At 42.5% G+C, this 21,678-nt stretch overlaps 1 protein-coding gene across 3 annotated transcripts in view; it reads left to right on the top strand.

Moving 5' to 3' along the window:
- Positions 1 to 6,590: 6,590 nt before the first annotated feature.
- DPY19L4 (dpy-19 like 4) overlaps positions 6,591 to 21,678 on the top strand; it is a 33,853-nt gene continuing 18,765 nt past the window's right edge. Inside the window, exons 1-11 of one of the 3 annotated variants that reach the window (XM_032684561.1) lie at positions 6,591 to 6,681; positions 10,324 to 10,431; positions 11,398 to 11,522; positions 12,265 to 12,355; positions 13,766 to 13,887; positions 14,714 to 14,859; positions 16,655 to 16,778; positions 17,349 to 17,483; positions 18,639 to 18,770; positions 18,853 to 18,951; positions 20,555 to 20,628. In XM_032684561.1, the coding sequence (XP_032540452.1) occupies positions 6,672 to 6,681; positions 10,324 to 10,431; positions 11,398 to 11,522; positions 12,265 to 12,355; positions 13,766 to 13,887; positions 14,714 to 14,859; positions 16,655 to 16,778; positions 17,349 to 17,483; positions 18,639 to 18,770; positions 18,853 to 18,951; positions 20,555 to 20,628 (1,166 nt within the window). In that variant the 5' untranslated portion in view covers positions 6,591 to 6,671. Of the gene's footprint in view, positions 6,682 to 10,313; positions 10,432 to 11,397; positions 11,523 to 12,264; positions 12,356 to 13,765; positions 13,888 to 14,713; positions 14,860 to 16,654; positions 16,779 to 17,348; positions 17,484 to 18,638; positions 18,771 to 18,852; positions 18,952 to 20,554; positions 20,629 to 21,678 lie in introns of those variants that run through there. The other 2 variants (XM_032684541.1, XM_032684551.1) reach the window with 2 other exon arrangements.

Genomic DNA, 21,678 nt, shown 5'->3' with positions numbered 1-21,678 from the left:
TTTAATGTATATTGACCATGTCTTACAATAAAGCAAGTGACAATAGATCCTGACTTACTCATACCCTAGGCAAGGCAGGCAGGAGCTGAAGCCATGAAGAACACTGGAAGCTGTGCTGAAATAAGGTAGGAAGAGAAGTAAATAAGTGGGGGAAAAAAATCTCAAAGGTTCTATATGGTTTGTGTAATTTAATTTTCTAATTTCTTAGGTCCAGTTTTAAGTAATGCTTCTATATTGTCATTATCCCCCAATATCCCCCACATATTTCCTTGCATTTGCCATATCATTTCAGAGAGCACAGTGCAAAATTTTGGTCCCACAGACACTTCTTTAGGCACTATTTTTTACACCCTTGTAGAAGATACACAGCTTTGGGGAGTGAAAAGTCTAAAATTATTAAAATAAGCAAAACCTTTGGATACTGATAATCCAGAACCATAAGTTAGAAGCCAGTAAATCAACCCCACAAAGTGCTGATATTAGGAGAATGGGTGAAATATCCACAGTCATTAGCTGATCATTGAAACACTACAAGCGTTTTAGGCATGGGATCTTTAACGTACAAAAATATAACTTGGTTTGTTCACAAAATAAACAACTACGCATTTTTTACTTTTGAGTAATGACAAACATGCCCAGTATTAATGCATTATACCAAGGGACATCTGTGTCTGCTTCCTGACATCTCTAAAAGAGAGAAAGAATGATTGTTAAACTAGAAAGCATCAGTATGTTGAACTTGTAAATAAAAAGAAAAGTTATGTCTGCAGGGCTTAGAAATAATATGTAAACAGAGAACAAATGCTGTCATCATGCAGATACATGATGCATGTTTGTACAGAGAAAGCTTGGAAAAAGAACACAACATCCTCATATTTATTCATTGCAACATATTACAGCACAATATTTAAGGCACATAATAAGCTGTCAAATGAAATAACTTTCATATAATATTAGTTACAGAAAGCATTTTGGAAGATTGAAGTGCAACAGTAATAACATTTTCAACATTACCTTAAAAATCATTTCAGCATATTCATTCTAGGAGAAAGAAACTTGCATGAAAAATGATTTTTTGTTCTCCTACCTTCAAAAGTGCAATTTTTTTTTCCCCTCAGAAAAAATGAAAATCAAGTGAGCAGGATGGATTTTGTCACTTCTCTGCTAACTGTAAATCTGTGCATATAAATTACTTGATGTGTATTTACAATTCTAGTAAATTCAAGGTGAGGGATGATCCACATACTGGACCATCAGTAGAAAACTGAAGTTGCACAAGAAATGCAACAAGGTACAGTATGAAACAGCAGGTACAAAGAAGGCTTGAGAAAAACAACATTTAGAGCACAATTGAGCAGTCATTTGTTTTATCCCTACCCATGTATCAATGCTCTGAATACAAATATTTAAAACAATTAGTGTTCTTTTCACTGCAATGATTATTTGTGCTTATTCTGGTAACTTATTAAAAAAAACCCAAACAAACAAATAAAAAACTGATCAAACCCAATACATTAGAAATGCAATGGATAATTTATGGATCATTAAAATCATAAGCAACTCCTCTAACTATTCAATAAATCAACAACTGCAGAAGTGCTTTAGATTTTATTAAAAAACCCAGGAAACTTACAAATCTCATTTTACGCTCCAACAGGACACACAAATTGGTTTAGTTTCTCCTGGCAGCTGCCAGACAAGTAACCAAATCAGTTTTCCACCAGTTGATCGGCCATTGGCCTGACTGCAGGTCAGAAGACATGCAGTCTCCAAGGGGCAATTCCCACAAATGCCTTTGATAGCTCCTCCAATGGTAACTTCTAAGAGGTTTAAATAAGCCCATTTGCTCTGCTCAGCAATGCAATACTTCTTCAGCAACACAGGGTCAGCTGCTGGGATTACAGCCTCCCAACCCAAAACTGAGCCCAGGCAGCACAGCCCTTGGCAGATCATGCCTGGGAAGCTCCGCCCCCCCCCCCCCCCCCCCCCCGCCCACGATGAGACACAGACAGCACAGATCCTGCCCACCTCTCAGTTATTTCTAGATTATTGGTTAGTAAATAGCTGGGTGTCTTCAGCAATCTTTCAATATTTGGTTGATGCCATCCTGCTCCCAGAGATGATGATCCAAGTCTGGTAGTTCATGTTCATGGCAAGACTCCCTCAAAGGGCGGCAGAATTTAGTCCAGAGCACTTATATATGGAACGATGTCTGCATCCTGGCAGTGAACCTGGGTGCATCTCCACACCCCCCCGGGTGATTAGAGGCATCCCCCACCTTAAACATTACAGGTCTGACCTAAGTGAAAGAAAAACCTATGCTGATTTCCCCAGCCCCCTACTGCCCCAGCCCTTCAGCTTTTGCTAGGCTACCTCTGCCTAGACCACAGGCCTATAGACGCCGGAGCTTCTCAGAATATTTTTAATGCATGGGGCCTTATACACCACTTCCATCTGATGATATATGGAGGTAAATCCCACGTGGAAGGCTAGCCTATAGTACAGCTGTGGTCTGATGAATGGTGACCTGCAGCTCAAGCTCATGCCTATGCTCAGTCCCTCCCCTAGAGCTGTAGCAGGACATTACGAAGGAGAAAACATGGTGCTCTCTGGAAAACGTGCTGCTTGGCAGCACTTTTCCCCCTGGGCTGGGTCCTGCACTAGCTGCCTCGACCTTCTCTCTGCACAGCAGGTTTGGGCAAGGCTTGGAGGTCCTCCCCAGGGCTGTGGCCAACCACAAATTCCCACTGTGCTCCAAGCAGCCCACTCTGCCAGCCCTGAGCCTTCAGCCCACCACAGGGATCTGCACGCAGATTTGGAGCACCGTAGGGTGACAACTTCTGTCCTTGACAATCCTAACTTAAGAATCAAGCATTAGAGTGCCTGCAGTGGCAAACACCATCAGTATCAGCAAGGCTCCTTTCTAGGGGGGCCTCCTGAGGCATGTCCCCAGGCAGTGGTCAGAGAGGGCACCAGCCTTTGCCCTGGCCTGACAGCACAGAAGCAACTTATGTTGCCACAGCTGCAACATCTGAGGATTGTCATACTGCAATGAACCCAGCTCCATGTGTATAATCAGCTCAGCTTATCGTGGCCAGAACTCAGGACTCTCACCACCAAACATCCAAGCTGCTACTGCTTCAGGGTGGAATATGCTCTCCTCGCAGCATCACTACTCATGGTTTGGTGCAAGCAAACACTGCTTCACAGACTCCCCAAAATGACAAGAGAGCCCATAAAGACTCCAGCAATAGACAGTGTAGATGAGTCTCATGGTAGCCACGTCATTCCCTTATTTACATCTCTTCCTTGGACTCCTACCTGATATCATTTCATAGAATCATAGAATCATAGAATCATAGAATCAGCTGGGTTGGAAGGGACCTTCGAGATCACCAAGTCCAATCCTTGATCCACTACTGCCGTGGTTGCTAGACCATGGCACTGAGTGCCACATCCAGTCTCATCTTAAAAACCTCCAGGGACAGAGAATCCACTACTTCCCTGGGCAGTCCATTCCAATGTCTGATTACCCTCTCTGTAAAGAAATTCTTCCTAATATCTAACCTAAACCTCCCCTGGCACAACTTGAGACCATGCCCTCTTATCTTGCTGATAGTTGCCTGGGAGAAGAGAACAACCCCCACCTGGCTACAACTACTCCTTTCAGGTAGTTGAAGAGAGTGATGAGGTCTCCCCTGAGCCTCCTCTTCTCCAGGCTGAACAGCCCCAGCTCCCTCAGCCTCTTCTCATAGGTCTTGTGCTTGAGTCCCTTCACCAGCCTTGTTGCTCTCCTCTGGACCTGCTCCAGCACCTCAATATCCTTCCTGAACTGAGGGGCTCAGAACTGGACACAGTACTCCAGGTGTGGCCTCACCAGGGCCGAGTACAGGGGAAGAATCACTTCCCTGGACCTGTTGGCCACACTGTTCCTGATCCAGGCCAGGATGCCATTGGCCTTCTTGGCCACCTGGGCACACTGCTGGCTCATGTTCAGCTTCCTGTCAATCCAAACTCCCAGGTCCCTTTCTGCCTGGCTGCTCTCCAGCCACTCTGTCCCCAGTCTGTAGCACTGTGTGGGGTTGTTGTGGTCAAAGTGGAGGACCCGGCACTTGGCCTTGTTGAACCTCATCCCGTTGGAATCAGCCCAACTCTCCAGCCTGTCCAGGTCCCTCTGCAGAGCCCTCTTGCCTTCCAGCTGATCGACACTCGCCCCCAACTTAGTGTCATCTGCAAATTTGCTGATGGTGGACTCAATGCCCTCATCTAAATCATCAATAAAGATATTAAACAGAACTGGGCCCAACACTGATCCCTGGGGGACACCACCAGTGACCGGTCACCAACTGGATGCAGCCCCGTTCACCAGCACTCTCTGGGCCCGGCCCTCCAGCCAGTTCCTAACCCAGCACAGAGTGCCCCTGTCCAAGCCGTGGGCTGCCAGCTTTCCCAGGAGTATGCTGTGGGAGATGGTGTCAAAGGCTTTGCTGAAGTCCAGGTAGACCACATCCACAGCCTTCTCCTCATCCACCAGGCGGGTCACCTGATCATAAAAGGAGATCAGGTTGGTCAGACAGGACCTGCCCTTCCTAAACCCATGTTGGCTGGGTCTGATCCCTTGTCCATCCTCTAGGTGCTGTGTGATTACACTGAGGATGACCTGTTCCACCTTGCCAGGCACTTAGGTCAGGCTGATGGGCCTGTAGTTTCCCAGGTCCTCCTTTAGCCCGTTTTGTGGATTGGCCTGACATTTGCCAACTTCCAGTCATCTGGGACTTCCCCAGTGAGCCAGGACTGTTGGTAGATGATGGAGAGAGGCTTGGCGAGCTCTTCTGCCAGCTCCCTCATCAACCTTGGGTGGATCCCATCTGGTCCCAAGCATAAAGATCCTACAGCATTTCATGCATAAAGATCACTACAAAGATCCTTCAGCACCAGTTTTGTCTTTCTAACAGTTACACATTTATCAGTAAACATACTGGCTTCCCCAGATCTTTGTTTAAGTTACAGAAAACACTTTTCCATGCTATCCTTTACACTCTGAAGGCATGCCCAGCTCCCCCACCTCTCCAAATCCTTCTTTTGCCAGAGTGCTTACAACGACCACAATAATCATTAGGTGTCTGGTGTGCTGAAATGCCCCCCTAAGAAGACCTTAAGGACGTTTTTCTTTTCCTTATGCTCTTTCCCTGGCCTCCCTTTATCCAAACACAGCTCATTTTGGGATTGTTTAGCCTTGAGGAGGATCAGGCTATCACTCTCTGCAACCACCTGAAAGGAGGGTGTAGTGAGGTAGGGGTCAGCCTCCCAGGAAATGAGGGACAGGACAAGAGCACACAGTCTTAAGCTGCACCAGGAGGCATTTCTTCACAGAAAGGGTGATTAAGCATTGGAATCGGCTGGTCAGGGAGGTAGTGGAGTCACCGTTACTGGGGGTGTTTAAGAAAAGACTGAATGTGGCACTTAGTGCCATAAATCTAGTTGACATGGTGGTGTTCAGTTATAGGTTGGAACTGGATGATCTCAAAGATCTTTTTGAGCTTAATCGATTCTGTGATTCTGTTGTTTTCCCAAAAGCAGCCTGTAATTTCATTGGAGTTGGGGGTATTATCCTTTTCTCCTGCATTCATATGGCCTCTGTGACAGCGGGATGCTGGTACTATGCTTCAGTAGTTCATCATGATGCAAAAAGGAGCCCAAAGCAGGTGTGTGTCAAGGCTCAACCACCCACTCCTCTCACCGGGCCCTTGTAGCTGGCCATTAGGCAGGGACTTTCCGGATTGGTGTCCGTACAGGAGTGAGGGAGGGCTCCCCTCCCCGGGAGGGAGGCTCTTCATAAGGGCAGGCAGGGTGCCGAGCAAGAACATCCATTGGAAATGCCCTGATTTCACAGAATCAAGGAACTGATCACGTCGGAAGAGATCTTTGAGGTCATCGAGTCCAACCTCAGACCGAACACCACCGTGTCAACTAGACCGTGGCACTAAGTACCACGTCCAGCCTTTCCTTAAACACCTCCAGGCACGGCGACTCCAGCACCTCCCTGGGCAGCCCATTCCAATGCTTAATCACTCCTTCTGTGAAGAAGTTCCCCCTGATGTCCAACCTGAACCTCCTCTGGTACAGCCTGGGGCTGTGTCCTCTTGTCCTGTCACTCGTTCCCTGGGAGAAGAGACCAAACCTCCGTCCGGCTGCACCCTCCTTTCAGGTGGTTGCAGAGCGACAAGGTCTCCCCCGAGCCTCCTCTTCTAGGCTAACTTGGGACCCGCGGCCCCTCTGAAGGGCCACGGTCCCTCTGGAGCCGGGCTGGCCGGCGGGGGCGGCGGGTCCCTGGGCCGCGGTGCCCGTGGGATGCGGCTTTCGGAGGCTGCGAGGCTTTACGCGTGAGGCGACCGCGGAAGCCCCTCAGGGCAGCTCCGCCCCCGCCCCTGTGCCCGCCGTGCCCCTGTGCGCCGCCGCCCCGCTCCGGCCGTGGCCCTGGCTCCGCTGCCGCAGTTCCGGCGGCGGGAGGAAGCGCGGGGCCGCTCCGCTCCGCTCGCCGGGGGATGCGGGAGCGTTCCCGCCCCCGCGGGCGGCGGGAGGCGGGCGGCGGCGACACGGGCGGGGCGGAGGCGTCGCCCCGCGGAGAGTGGCGGGGGGACTTGGCGGCGGGCGGCAGCCGCGGGCCGGCGATGGAGGAAGGTGAGGGGCGGCTCCTGAGGCCGCGGAGCCGGGTCGGGCGGAGGGTGGTCGAGGCCGGGCCCGGGCCGAGGCCGCTGGCCCAGGCGGGCGGCGTGTCCGCCCCTCGCGTCCGTGCCGAGTCCGTGCCGGGCCCGCCGCGCACGGGGGAGGAACACTGGGCTGCAGGGCACAGGCGGCCTCCCGGGCCCAGCCTGCCCCGGCGGCCCCTCGGGGCCCATCCCAGCCCAGGGCAGCCCGTGGTTCGCAGCCCCAGGCGGGAGGAGGCCGGGCCAGTGGGAGCCCAGGAATTCGGGAGATCTTTCTCCTCCCTCGCCCGGTGCTGCCTCTGGGCAGAACTCCCGGGGCAGCATCTGTGGGTTCCGTGGATGCCTCCGTGAGTATGCTTTTTCTTTGGCATCCTTCCGTATGTTTTAGTCTCCTGTGTCGTTTCGTTAAGCCGTTGGAGAGCGTCCAAAGGAAGGCTATGAAGGTGGTGAAGGGCCTCGAGGGGAAGCCGTATGAGGAGCAGCTGAGGTCGCTTGGTCTGTTCAGCTGAGGAGAGACCTCATTGCAGTTACACCTTCCTCGTGCGGGGAAGAGGAGGGGCAGGCACTGATCTCTTCTCTGTGGTGACCAGTGACAGGACCCGAGGGAATGGCCTGAAATTGTGTCAGGGGAGGTTTAGGTTGGATATTAGAAAAAGGTCCTTCACCTCGAAGATGGTTGGGCACTGGAACAGTCTCCCCAGGGAATCCACAGCGCAAGGCTGCCACAGTTCAAGAAGTATTTGAACAATACTCTCAGGCACATGGTGTGACTCTTGGGGCTGTCTTGTGCAGGGTCAGAGTATGGACTCAGTGATCCTTGTGGGTCCTTTCCACCTCAGGATATTTTGTAATTCTGTTTCCCTTTTAGCCTCCACACAAGTATTTTTCTTGAGTTCTCTTCTGTCCTAATGCTCTTTGTGGGGACTAGGAGATGACATTTAGTTTTCTTGTGGAAATCAGTAGAAACATAACTGTTAGCAGGCACCCAGAGAAATGCAAGAGCAAAGCAAGCATATACGAATCTGTCCCATGGCATATTCCAGCGTCCCAGCTGTTCTCAGCTCAGGTACTTTCTGAGCTGGATGTGGTTTCTGCATGTTTAGTAGTCTTTGGTTATTTGTCCTCCACAAATGTGTCAGTCTTCTCTTGGATCTGTGTAAGCTCTTGGTTTACAGAACATTCTTTGAGTAGGAGTGGTGTACCTGAAGGTGATGTGCAATGAGCTGGTTCCTTTTAGCCTGACTCACTGGGTTTATTTGAGAACTTCTTGTATTAGAAAAGAAGGTGAATCACTGCTCTCTATTCAGCCTGTTGGTGCACTTCACTGGCTCATAGACATCTGGCATGTTTCTCTTGGTCATCCTCTTTTCCAGACTGAGGCATCCTCAACTTGTTTCCGTGTTCCTTGTATGGGAGCCATTGCCCAACTTAGATCATCCTCATGGCCCTTCTCTGAATTTTTCTCAACTCTATCTTATCCTTCTTTAGGTGAGAGGATAAGAATTGCAAACAGTGCTCAGTTTTCAGGTGAAAAATTCCTGTGTTATTCCAAATGAATATCATGGCATTCAGGAGCAATGAGTTATGCTTTTCTGCAATAGATACATAAAAAATGTTGTCTGAACAAGAGTTGGAAAAAAATACACTTTGAACTTACAGGGAACTGGAAAGCAATCTCAGATGAAAAATTGCATGCTGGATAAAGAGTTACTAGAGGTTGTACCATCAGTTCAAAATTCTAGATAATTTTTATTTGTCACCTTGTTTGACTTTCATTTCACACCATTTAAAGTATTCATAGAAGTGAAAACAAAATTTTTCCTGTTTGAGGCAGCTGCAGATAAAACAGAAGTAACATACTTGGCTCCTTCTGTGTTATTGCTTTGTGGAGGGGATTTGTTGGCCATCATTCAAAACAGAAGTGAAAATCATTTGCTGACTGAGATGCAGTTGTTTCAAAATTAGAATTTTAAATTATTCTTTCTTTAGGAATTTTCTATTGCTGCTGCTAACTCTAGACTTTATAAGTGTGTTACACTTCTACTATGGCTTCTCTGCCAGAAAAGCAGAAGAAATGCATTTTCCTCAGTGTTCTCAGTGCTGTTGCTTTGGTCATAACTAGGATGACAAGGGCAGTCAGTTGTCCTTCCAAGCACATATCTGCCCGTTCTGGTGATCCAGGGTTTTCTCCCCACCCTGTTTTATTTTGTATTGTACAAGTGATTTTTAATTGCAGGGCACTTGGTGTTTATCGTATATATGTACCTATATACACATGACATGAAGTGATGGTGGTGTACATTTGATTTTGGATTGGCATAATGATAAATGTGATACTGAACATCCTAATCCTTGTTTTGTTTAAAATCATTCCAGTTCTTGTCTTGTTTAATAAGGTAGACATTTTTTGTTTGTTGCATGAAAAATGTTATCATTGAGGTCTTGATTTGCTCAGAATAATTTATAAATTGCTCTGTTTACACACAGGCACCCTGATACAGGCAGACATTGCTTTAATAATTTATATTTCTGTCTCTAGTTTCTAACTTTTAAATCTAATAGTTGGGAGTAAAATTAGACTGAATTAAGACTTGAAATAATATACAGCCAGAGTAATAAAAAGCTTTGTTGTGGGATGTGAAGGTTGACACTTCAAATTTGAAGTTGGATGGCTTTATGAAAGAGCTGCTTTAAGTCCAGAATAAATTGGTGGCTACAAAATTTTAAGCAATGTTGTACAGTGGGTCAAATGGGAGAGCTGAAAGTTCTAGAGCACGAGTTACAGTTAAACCTTTTCATCACCCTTCCAAAATGACATAAATATTGTGGGATATCTTTAATACAATAATTTTAAAATACTTTTTGCAATGAGTCTTTTTGTATGTAGACTTGCACTCTGAATAAGCCTCATTAGCTTTCAGACTGTAAAATAAGTGGATCAGAGCTTCAGACTGCTGCTGTTTACAGAAAACTTAACAGAAGCCGAGGAAGCTCTTGATCTTGTGATGTGATCTATATAGCTGAGCAGGCTGGGCTTTTTAATTATATGTTAGACTAAATGTTCATAAATCTACTTAGTTCCAGTAGATCCGAAAGCAGGAAAAAAGTGATATTATATTTACTTAAAAAAACTTTTGCCTTATGAATGATAGGCAGATCAATTTAAAAGTAATGGAGTAGAGCAATTTTTGTATTACAGTAGTGTGCCTTGCACACTGCTATAGCTGTGTAAAACCAGGATGAGAGTAGAATGAAATTGCTCAATGTCTCCCAGTGTCTGCATCAGCTTATCTAAACTACTGATTTCCTTCATTTGTGTAATACATTCATCATGAAATAAACCAGTTAGCTTCCAGTTTGGGTTCTGGGTAACCCCAGAGTATGACCTCAAGAGAATACTATTGTTTTTTTCTAAGGAATAACATAGGAATTGATTTCTATATGGTGATATTGTTATTTTAGTTGAGCATTTGACACACTTTGAGTCTTTGTCAGATATATTTTCCTTGGGATTGAATCAATAGCAATAACTGGCTGCTACCTGCTGCTGCGTGGATTTCTCAGAGTGCGATTTTAGGTATTGTGTTGCAGTAACTTAAAAAAAAAATGTCTTCAGGGGCAGCAGACCTGCGACAGAGAAAGAAACAAAACTGCTCAGAATCTGACAAAATGGCTCCAGAGCAGAGAAACAAAGAAAACTCAAAGCTGGGAAGATCGCCAAAATGTAAGCTACAGAATTTTTAGCAGACTTTTGATTTTTTTTTCATTACTCATTTACATTTTATGGGAAGATATTTGTAGCGCAGTAATTTATAACAGACTTATTTTGAATTAGGTTTTTGAATGTTTCAAGAGAAAACAGGCGTGCACATTAGAATTCTTTAATAATGACATTGTATGTATTGTGGAGTGAAATGGTAGTCTTGGACTGTTTCAGGCTGGGGCCAGGGGGGAGAAGAAGAGTTAACAACGTTACTGTTGTTACTATTTGAATACAAATAAATATATTTATTGCTCCTGGAATGATCTTTTGCTTGGGAAGCTAAGAGGCACGAAGTAATGGTACTGAAACAAGAAGACAAAAAGTCCTTACAGCTTTTCAAGAAACAGAACTAAAACCAAGTATAATTTTAGGCAAGTGCTCACCAAACTACCAAAAACTTGGGTGTTAAAAAGGAGCTACAGGTGAAGTAGATACCCGTTGAATGAGTTTGGTAAAATTCAGATTAATTCCTTCTTCTTATATTTAAAAACAGAATGGAAAATGGAATGTCTCAGGAATGGTTAGATATGGTATGGCCACCTCTGTCTATTAATGTCTTTAAGAAGGTTGTGGTGTTTTGGGTAGAATCTAGAGTTTGCTCTGTTTATTTGAAAGATGCTTTTCCTTCTTGGAATTCATTTGAAAACATGAAATGGAGAGAAAACTGAAATGGAGAGAAAATTTGCAGTGTAGTTTGTGAGTATTTTATCTGAGGGTCCTGTGAAGCAATGGTAACAACTGGGAGAGAAAGCTCTGCAGGACAGAAATAACATACCAGTTTTCGATGTACCTGTGCTGCTGATGGTGTGTTAATTCTGATTCCAGTAAGTTCAGTTGCTGTTCAGAAATGAAAATCATGTGTAGGACATACTGGGTTTTTTTCTAAATCCTCTGGATTATTTTAGCTTTCTCACTGTCCCTTTTCAGATATGTTAATCCAGCGTTTTGCAAAGCTTTTCTTTGGCTGTCTGGCGGCAGTGACCAGTGGAATGATGTATGCTGTGTACCTCTCAACATATCACGAACGGAAGTTCTGGTTTTCCAGCAGGCAGGTAAAGATAAACTACTGAAACAAAAGCCAAATTGTGTCCTTGAAATCAAAGCTGATCCCTGTCAGGTTGGAACTACTTGCTTGCAGAATCCCATGTCCTTCTACTGAGGCCTGTCTTTGATATAGTTTCTTCTTCTTTTTTTATTTTTATCTTCTTTCTTTCTTTCTTTTTTTTGTTGAAGTATTTCTCCTGGTAACATTAGTTTTGACTTGTCATGCTTTTGTACATTTTTCCGTACCACTATTTATCATTGAAATATCTTTCTAAAATTTGGAGAAATAACTGAAGCATACTGGGATTGCAAAAGCTAAGCAATAGGAATATGTGTTGGGCTTTTTTTTTTTTTTTTGGTCGTTGGTTTGGGGGGTTTTTTGTGTTTGTTTTTTTATTTGGGGGTTTTTGTAGTTGTTTTTTTGGATTTTGTCTTTTTTAAGAACTGTGTTATTTAGTGAAGTATGGAAAGTTGAATGACATTCAGGTTTTTGAATATGAAAGGATCCTGTGGATTTAGTGCTGACTTACAATGTGGATTTGAGTTGCTCTGATTCCAAGTATGTTTGCTAAGTTATAGAGAGCAATATGTACCTGACAGAAGTGCTGTGAAGATTAATGTTTTGTGCAGTACTTTGAAGATGTACAGTGGAGTCATAACCATGTCCTGTATTACAAAACCAGTCTATCTGAAAATATATAGTCTTCTCTGGGAAGAGATTCCAGGAGGTGAATATTTTTTTTTTTCTAGGAACTTGAACGAGAAATTACATTTCAGGGTGACAGTGCCATTTATTACTCATTCTATAAAGAACTACTAAAGGCTCCTTCTTTTGAAAGAGGTACAAAACTCATTTGTTTTATTAACTTTGAAAAGTCCTGTTCTTTTTGGAGACAGTAAAAAACTCCTGCAGGCTGGGGGGACTGATTTTACGCTCTTATATAGATGTATCAGTCAGATTAATTAAAAGCTACATGCTGTCCTAACTTTTCAGTGCCTTTTAAAAAGCAGTATTTAACTATCCTGTAAACAGTATTTAACTATTCCAGCGGATTACCTTTAATCAGTACTCTAGTACAGGGTTAATATTCTCATATTACCCTGTATCAGAGTTATCACTGCATTTGTCCATGCTACATGGTGGATTTTCTGCCATGCAAACATAATTTCTGTTGGGTTTTGGAATGGGGGGGGAAAGTACTGTTTTCCATGCTCTGTCAGAAGATGGAACGGTTTCTGTCACGAGCTGATCTGGTCCATCCTGTCCCTGCCAGAAGTTTTTGCTCTTGTCAGCTATGATGAATAGATGCTGATGAGGACTGAGTGAGGGGACAGGAAGGAGAACAGACCGGGTGGCAATGATCTCTCCTTCCTTTGCACTCCTACTCATTATCCTGCACTGGCTCTGGAGCTCACTGACCCTAGGTCCCTAAACAAGCAGAAAACTAACACAATGAAAAGAAGGAGGAGCACTTGCTAGCTCCATGAGTTCAGAAGTGCACCTGGCCTGGCATGGGGAAAAGGCAAGAGCTCAGGAGAGGGCTGTTCACTCACTCTTCTATCTCACTCAGTTATAAGTCCTGCAAGACCTGGTTTGGCCTGCAGAGACCCAACTGCAGCCCACACACCAAGATATGCTCAGAGATGGAAACAGTTGTCTGGTTTGGCTGTTGCATTGGTTTTGAGGCTTTTGTTCTCCCCCACACTGTGATTTGGATTGTTTTTCATCTTCCCTCTATTGTCCTAAGTATTGACAAGTCTTTTCTTTAAATACAACATTTTAGAATGATGTGTCCTTCAAGTATGCCAGCTTCAATTTCATCTCAACCCCATAGAAAGACATATTGTGTTCAGTAAATGATTCTTAGAAGCCTCAGAAATGGGGGCTGAAAAGGATGATGAGGCCATCATACCTGACCTCCTTCTGAAGACGGGTTTAATACATCCTGCTCATCCCTGTTAGATCTGTCTCACGTCTTAAGAACCTCCTGTGAAGGTGATCTGTAAGTAGGTAGTTCCAGGACTGCATCAGTACATTACTGAAACACTGTGCTTCAGATGGTTGCTAGATCAGTAGGGTGGAATGGCATCTGACACAGAAATTTCTCCTTCCTTTAAAATTAGGTGTGGTGAATCAGTTGGTAGCTTTAATCATCAAGTCTACTCCTCCCTATCTTTGAATACACTTTGACCTCCTTTAAGAATAGCAACAGTAAGTGATTCTAAGAATAATATTTTTTTTTGTCTATAGGTGTTTATGAGTTGACACACAACAATAAGACAGTATCACTGAAGACAATAAATGCAGTCCAGCAAATGACTTTGTACCCAGAGTTGATTGCCAGTGTTTTATATCAAGCATCTGGTAGCGAAGTATGTGCATTTCTCCTACTTTCTGTGTTTTCATTATGGTTGTGTCTGTGTGCGAGAGAGACTTTCTATGCTGTATTACAATGAACACGTGCATTTTTTGCTGAATGAGCTGAGCTAAGCCTCTCACCGTGTCCAGGTTCTTCTCAATTCTGATTAGTCTCTGGCATAGGATTTTGGGGTTTGTATGCATTAAACTTATCTGTTATTCTTTGCTTCTACAGAGTGCTTAGAAATGTGGGGAATGTCTGTGCTATCCATTAAAAACAGGAAAGTTAGTTCCTTTGGAGTACAGAAGTCTGTCATAGTGGTACCTGTCTGCCCATTCTCCTAGGGAGAAGCACTTCCGTAGATAAACCTTTTGTCAATTTCTACTCTGCTCGGGCTTTGTTCTGCTTATGCTGCATACTTGTGTCCTCCCTCATTTATCTTTCTTTTTTTATTATTGATTTATTTTGGAACCATTTTTGCCACATCTTTACTTCTCCAAGTTCCTCCCCCACATAACTTCTTTCAGTAGTCCTGTGAACTTTGTATCCCACTGCAGTATAGATTTATTAAATCTGATAACAGCTACAATGTTCATGCTAAAGCAAATACAGAACTCATGGCGGTAGCAAGCTGAGTCCTGAAGGGTGTGCTTATTTCACACTGCTTTGTTCTTCCTGAGCTCCAAATATAAGCATGCCCAATACTTTTCTAGGAGACGTCTCTTACCTGTTTGTAAAGCACCTAGCACACTGTTAGCAGTAACAAATAGTAAATAGTAATAATTTCCAGCTTCAGCTCAGTTGCCACTATGTCTCTTCGTTTTTATTTGTAATTTCAGGAAGTTATTGAACCAGTGTATTTCTACATTGGTATAGTTTTTGGACTGCAGGGAATTTATGTGACTGCATTGTTTGTAACCAGTTGGGTTATGAGTGGGACTTGGCTGGCAGGAATGCTGACTGTAGCATGGTTCATTATTAACAGGTAAGAAAAACATCTTTATACAATCTAGTTTGTCAATAAGGCATTTTCAAATATTAGACCGGATTGAAATGCTTTCTATTAAGTTTTGTGTTCTCACTGTGAGAGCAGGATCTTATGCTGAATACAAAATGTTTTTGAGAGATTCATTGATTCTCATGATGATTTTATTAATGGAAAGGCCCCTTGTTGTCCAAACCACCCACGCTGCCAGTTGAACTGACTTAATGTATGTGTGTGAATACAGGAGTGTGCACACACGATTTCATTTTTCAAAAACATTCCCCAGAAGGTTTTGGTTTTGTGCTGGTGAAGAATGAAAACAAATGTCCAAAACAGCTGTAAACAGAATTGCTCTCTCTGGACAGTTCTAAATATTGTGACGGTTGTCCTGTTGCTTAGAAGGAAATGATCCAAGTGCATTTTTCTTGCAAATAATATTTGATTTTTTTAATATTCTTTTTGTAGTGGATTTTTCTGTAAAGCGGAATCTTCTTAGATGATCTTGATCTCAAGATTTTTTTATTTTAAAACAATTCACTTGGAAGAAAATGTCCCTTCCCCTTATGAAACACCACAATAATAGGGAGCCTCATTTGGGCAATGAGAACCTATGTTCAGGCTCCTGGTTTGTTCACCAAGTAGCTCTGGGGCTTTCTGTGGACTTGAGAGCACTTGAAATAAAAGAACTATGGAGGAGCAAAATGTTGTAGATATATCTTTAAAGTTGAACTGTTGGGAAGCATCTTCAAGGAGTGTGAAGTCATCATGACCGAATCTGTGATTAGTAGCTAAGAATAGTGTTCATTACGCTTGTGTAAACAGTGGAAAGTAGGAAAATGGTGAATAAATCTGTAATTTTTTCAACAGCAAAGAAGATTAAACGATGTTAACAAAGTGAAAGATCTAGTAGTTAGAAAAGCTCGAAATACACCTCTGTAAGAGGCTTCAGAGGAAAAAATGAAAGGTGATGCTTTCAAATATCTAAATGATAAAGGAGCTTAAGGCTTCCTTTTAAAGGCATAGTAGATGCAAAGAAGACTATGTACCTCTGAAACTGATGCCTTTGATCACTTTTGAAACCATTACCTGTGCTTCTAAGTCACTTTAGCACTTTTTAAAACTTTCACCTGCACCTCTAATTATGTGGATACTGTCAAGTCATTCCATGGGAAAACCCTGCATGCTCCTCATCCGTCTTTAATCTCTTGTTTTGCTGGGCAGAATTTTCCCTGTAGACAAAATATCTGCTGCTGCTGCTATGAGGGAGCACCAGTTTGTATTCTAAGTACGTTGTGCTCAACCACCTGAATCACTTGTTTAAAACATGCTGTATGAGAACTGAAAGGAATCTTTTCTCTCAGTTGTGAGCTGATTTTCACTGTAATGTGAAAAGCTGCTGCCAGGGCAGCAGTTCCCTGCCTGGGGACATAAGAGCATTTAGCACCCCTCAGTTGTCCCTATGCAGGTTGGCAGAAGCAGTGTGTGACACATCTCACTTGAAGTGTTGAGGCAGGTCAGAAAAGGCTGGAGGCAGATGCTTTTTGGCTTCAGTCCTATAAATGCCACCTAATAAGGAGACCTACTGAATAGATGAGTAAAGGTTGGGCCTTCCGTGCTGTTATTAAATGTGTGACCTGTATCTGCTGTGAAATTGTGTCAGTGTTACGTCACACCAAAACTGGGAAAAATTTGTTTACAAGGCCACACTGGTGGCTAGAAGTGATGTTTAGGCTTTCTTTGATATCTTTGCTCCATAAATATTTTAATAATTTTGTTTCTCTGTACTTTATTCTAGGACAGATACAACAAGAATTGATTACTCCATACCATCAAGGGAAAATTGGGCTTTGCCATATTTTGCATGTCAAGTAGCAGCTCTCACAGGCTATTTGAAAAAAAACCTAAATTGTTCTGCTGAGGTAAAGCAAAATTAGTTTCTTAACAGAGTTGCTGGTAGAACTGTGCTCTAGGGTAGTTACCCCTGCCACTGTTGCCTTTCTAGGCAGAAAACAGTAGATGCTTTGTTTGTTCTTTACAAAACAGTCACTTGGATTTCACGTAGGCATGTGCAGTTTTTGCTAGGTGACTTGTACCCTGCCCTGCTGTGCCCCCGTGAGGGTTCAGAGAGAACAATGTGGTAATGAGCTATGTGCTGTCCTTTTTTAAATAAATTGATGCAGAATTTTTTTCACTGTGTAAACTGTTTTGTTGCTTTTACTGTTGCTTGGAGAAGATGGGGTTTACTTCATTACCCTGTCTCTCTGTCAATGATGTTTCTTCTGGTTGGCTTTAAATGTTTTTGAATGTTTCCGTAATTAATTTCTTCCAACTGAGAACATGTTGAATACATTTAAAGTCAGTATTTTAATTATTTTCTAAAATAATAATTAATTTCCATAGTTAATGTTTTAATGACCTCCTAATTACTTAGTGACAGAGATACATAGGTACAAAATTAATGCTTTTTCTTGTTGTTTTTTTTTTCCTAGAAGTTTTGTTATCTTTTGGTGAATGCTTCAACATACACCTTCATGATGATGTGGGAATACAGTCATTATCTCCTGTTTGTGCAGGCTATTTCTCTTTTCCTGCTAGACAGCTTTGCCCTGGCACAGACAGAGAAGGTACTGGAACTTTTCAGCCCACTGATAGTTGGGGACTTATATGCAGCCTCTGAGGTGCCTGTCATACAAACTGTTCAAGACTCCAGAGAGCACAGACTGAGGGATGAGTGTCTTGCAGCCTGGGCCCAGCTGAAGCACGTGTCATCAGAAGAATAAGATAGCATTAAACTGAGTCTCTTTTGGACTGCTTGTTTTAGGACAGCTTTCCTAACAAAAGGATCAGAAGCTAAACAAAGCTTCTGAGACGTGAAACATCCTTGGAGAGCTAAAGGAGCGATGAATGATACTCCATTTTGGCCTGGCTGCCTCTTCCTACTTTCCCCTAATCACGGCAGGGTGGGGCAGACCAAAAAAGTGCTCTGTTGGCTCTATGGAGTTAAAGGGCTCGTTTTCATCCCGAATGGCCCACCTTGCACTGATTTAGACAATAAATAGACTAGACAGATGCTGAAGGCCAATTGATTTTTCAATCCTAGAAAGTATTTGAATTTATTCTGCAAAATGGTTTTTAGAAATGTTGCAACAATAAGGCATTTTAATTCTGCCTGTTGCAGAATAAAATGCAACAGGTATATATGGTCTTTTGTACATGTGTGCCTTCTACTTTTATTAGATATCAATCTGCATGCAATTCTAATTCGTCACCCCTTCTTTCAGTTGCCTTTTTTTTTCTGTTCCTCAGCAGCGGGAAATGCTTGATCTGTAAGATCTGCTTATCAATTAGTAAATAACAGAAAGTATCAGTAACAATCTGAGTATTCCTGAATGAATGTTAATGAACAAGTTATTTTGAGGGCAAGGAAAGCGCCTGTTTGCAGTAGTCAGCTCTGTCACACAAATTGTGTGTTCTTACTGGTGCATTGTGGTTTTTGCTTCATGCTGTATCACAGCAAGGTGTTACAGAATGGGGAGACATGGTAAAATACTCCCGCTTCTGGCATTTTTACAGAGTTCTTGTGAAGTAACTGTGCCCTAGTTCACATCGTTTAGATGTGAAATAGTTTCCAGAGCCAAATGGTACCCTGTAGACTCGAGCTGGAGGATCCACATCCATTAGTCCCCTCATTAACAGAGAAATGAGCTACTGCTCTAAAAAGCAAGATGTATATCCACTATAGTTTTGTTTTATTGTGGTTTATTTCTTTTTTTCAACAGGTGCATGAAGTATACAAAATCTACCTGTTTTCTCTCTTCTTGGGGTACCTTCTGCAGTTTGAAAATTCAGCCTTATTAGTGTCACCATTACTCAGTTTCGTAGCAGCTTTAATGCTCTCTAAATGCCTTCAGGTAACTAGACCCTCCTCTGGGTGTAGTTTGAAAATTTAAACTGAACTCCAAATGATACAGCATTCTTAAAATATTTTTGCAGATGAATATGAAAAAAGGTACATTTATGTCAAGATTGCTGAAAGTAATGTACATTTATTTGGTACTTACAGTGGCAGTGACACTAAACTTCTTATTAAAGGTAAGATTCCTCTGTAAATGTGATTTTAATTGTCTGGATCTAAATGGAAAGTTGCAGATGTATCTTGAAAAAATCTTTTGAAATGTTTCTTATCATATTGATATGATAGTTCATAGCTTAATTCATAGCAAATAGGAGTACTGAAAATGAAGTAATTTTGTATCTGTATAAAAACTTTAGCGACTCAAACAGCTGTCTTTTGTTGGGGTTTTGGTCTTTTGGGTTGAAACATAGTATGAAAATACTCTTTAAATCACACTTTATCTTTTATATATACATGAGTTATGTTATAACTTGGTTGGGCCCTATGGTCTGAATATTAAAACAATATTCTTGTGCATGGAGGCACAGTAGCAAGGAACAAGTGCGAGTAGTCTCAGGGTAGATAATAATTTTCAATTAAATTTCAAGTAGAACATGGGAACAGAGACTTTCACTTTGTGTAGGGGTCAGCTAGGAGTTGAGTTAGCACAATAGGATTTTAACCTGGTCTTATATTTTAATTAGCAATTCCCTCTTGCTGGCTCTAGTCTTTTACATACTTTATTGTGCTTTTCCTCTATGTTTCAAACTCACCTTGGCTGTATTAATTAACAGTACTGACTTAAAAGTAAAGAAACTAGTGAACCCTAAAAAGTTGGAAAGAGTGCTCAGATATGATTGTTTTCTTGGGCCAGTCAGATTGACTAGCCTTGCTGTATCTCCAGGAAAATAAAACCTAACCTTGAAAAGTACGAGTTAAATTACAATTACAAGTTAAGTTGCAGAACTTTAGGCTACTCAGACAATCTCTGTGAAAATTACAAATGCTCATAACTTTTGCTAAGCTGCAGTCCTATTTTCCAGTGGAGCCAAGCACAGCACTCTTTGACTTCCTTGGGAGTAAGTCTGTGTCTGTTTTTCGTGATCCTTTTTACACTGCTCAGTAGTCTTTGGGCAACTTATTGTCAGCTTTTCACTGGCCCTCCTGTTGGGGTACATGAACAAAATGAAGAGAATATTCTGAAGGAAACCCTAAAGATAGATTTACTGAAGTGAACATTTACAATGCTATACCAGTACCTAGTCCTATGAGAAGTGGCTGAGGGAGCTGGGATTGTTCAGCTTGGAGGAGACTCAGGGGAGACCTTGTCACTCTCTACAACTACCTGAAAGGAGGTTGTAGCCAGGTGGCAGTCAGTCTCTTCTCCCAGGCAACCAGGAGTAGGACAAGGAGACAGAGTCATAAGATGCACCGGGGGAGGTTTAGATTGAACATTAGGAAAAAGTTTTTCACAGAGAAAGTGATTGGACATTGTAATGGACTGCCCAGGGAGGTGGTGGAATCACCGTCCCCGGAGCTGTTTAAGGAAAGACTGGATGTTGCACTTAGTGCCACGGTCTAGTTGACAGGTTGGTGTTTGGTCATAGGACTCGATGATCTCAGAGGTGTTTTCCAACCTAATTAATTCTGTGATTCTTAATTGTCACACTTAATCCACTTTGTTAGTTTTACCTAAATCTTGAATAGTTCATTGTTTCCTGACATTTTATGATCTGAATGACTATGTGAAAGCTGCTTCCAGCATTTCATATGATTTTTCTCTGCTAAATTAATTTTCAGATGTTTGTTCCTCATAAAGAAAATGAGCATTTGCTGAAGTTCATTGAAGTAAAACTTGGATTAAACACAACTAAGTAAGTTTTTTAAACTCTTTACACCTCCCAAGATATCCAAACGTCTGAGGCTGCTCTGAGAAGTGTAAAATTTCAATGTCTTGTGACAATTTTACAGAGGAACTAGAGAAACAGTTTTAATATTGAATTTAAAAATATACAGAGTTTACTTAGGATTTTGAGATTTCCAAGGCACCTCACTGTTTTTCATACCTTGGGGTGAAAGCATTTCATGGATTTTTCTTCTCTTGTGATGTTGAAGAGTGAAAACTTTCTGTAACCTGTCTAGTGTTTCTAGACTTGAAAGCAAAGATAATAATGTAAAGGTGGCAGTAATAGCTTTTTATAGCCTGGAAAAGAAAAGGCTCTGTAAAGAGTTCATGAACTATCAATGCTATCTCCAAACATGCTTGCTTTGTGGGGTGCCCCTGAAACCCCCCTGTATGTTTTGGAAGAAACTAAGACAAGGGACACCCTAAAAGTCAGAGGGAATTGTGATTCTAAGAAAAACCATTAGTGTCTGTAAAAGAGTTGAATGTTGTTCTACAAGAAGATGTTCATGGCTACAGATTTTCTGGAAAACTTCCAGTGGAGTATTAGTAAGGACTGAGACACCTCCTGGATGCAAGCCAAGACTTGCAATTCTGTGCAGGAGTTGGAACTCTCGCCTGGAAGCTGCATCTCTCTTACAAAACTGCTTCACAGCCTTTCAGGGGAAGAAGTGAAAAATGATGTCACACACAACTGAAATTGTTGGAGATTTTTTGGAAGACGAGATGTAGTGACATTGGCTAAGATGCATTTTTTAAACACACAGCACATCCTCATTCTTAAGTGTTTTGCAAGAAAAGAAAGGACTCTTGGTCAGGATTTCAGTTTATTCAGCTACCAAGTGTTACAGATTTTCTTTTTTTTTTTCCCCTGCGGACTTGCTACATGTCAATTTTCAAGCTGTCAAACCCTGCAATGAAGCCAGAGACTGATACAAACTGGGTGCAATTACGCCTAGAGCACTGTGTAACTGTGAGTTGAAATTATGGTTTGCTGCACAAGAGCTTCAAGATCTGTCTT

Source organism: Chiroxiphia lanceolata, chromosome 1 (genome assembly GCF_009829145.1).
Source record: "Chiroxiphia lanceolata isolate bChiLan1 chromosome 1, bChiLan1.pri, whole genome shotgun sequence".
Lineage (NCBI taxonomy): Eukaryota > Metazoa > Chordata > Aves > Passeriformes > Pipridae > Chiroxiphia > Chiroxiphia lanceolata.
The sequence above is the reverse complement of the archived record's forward strand: the minus strand, read 5'-3'. Positions and strand labels throughout refer to the sequence as shown.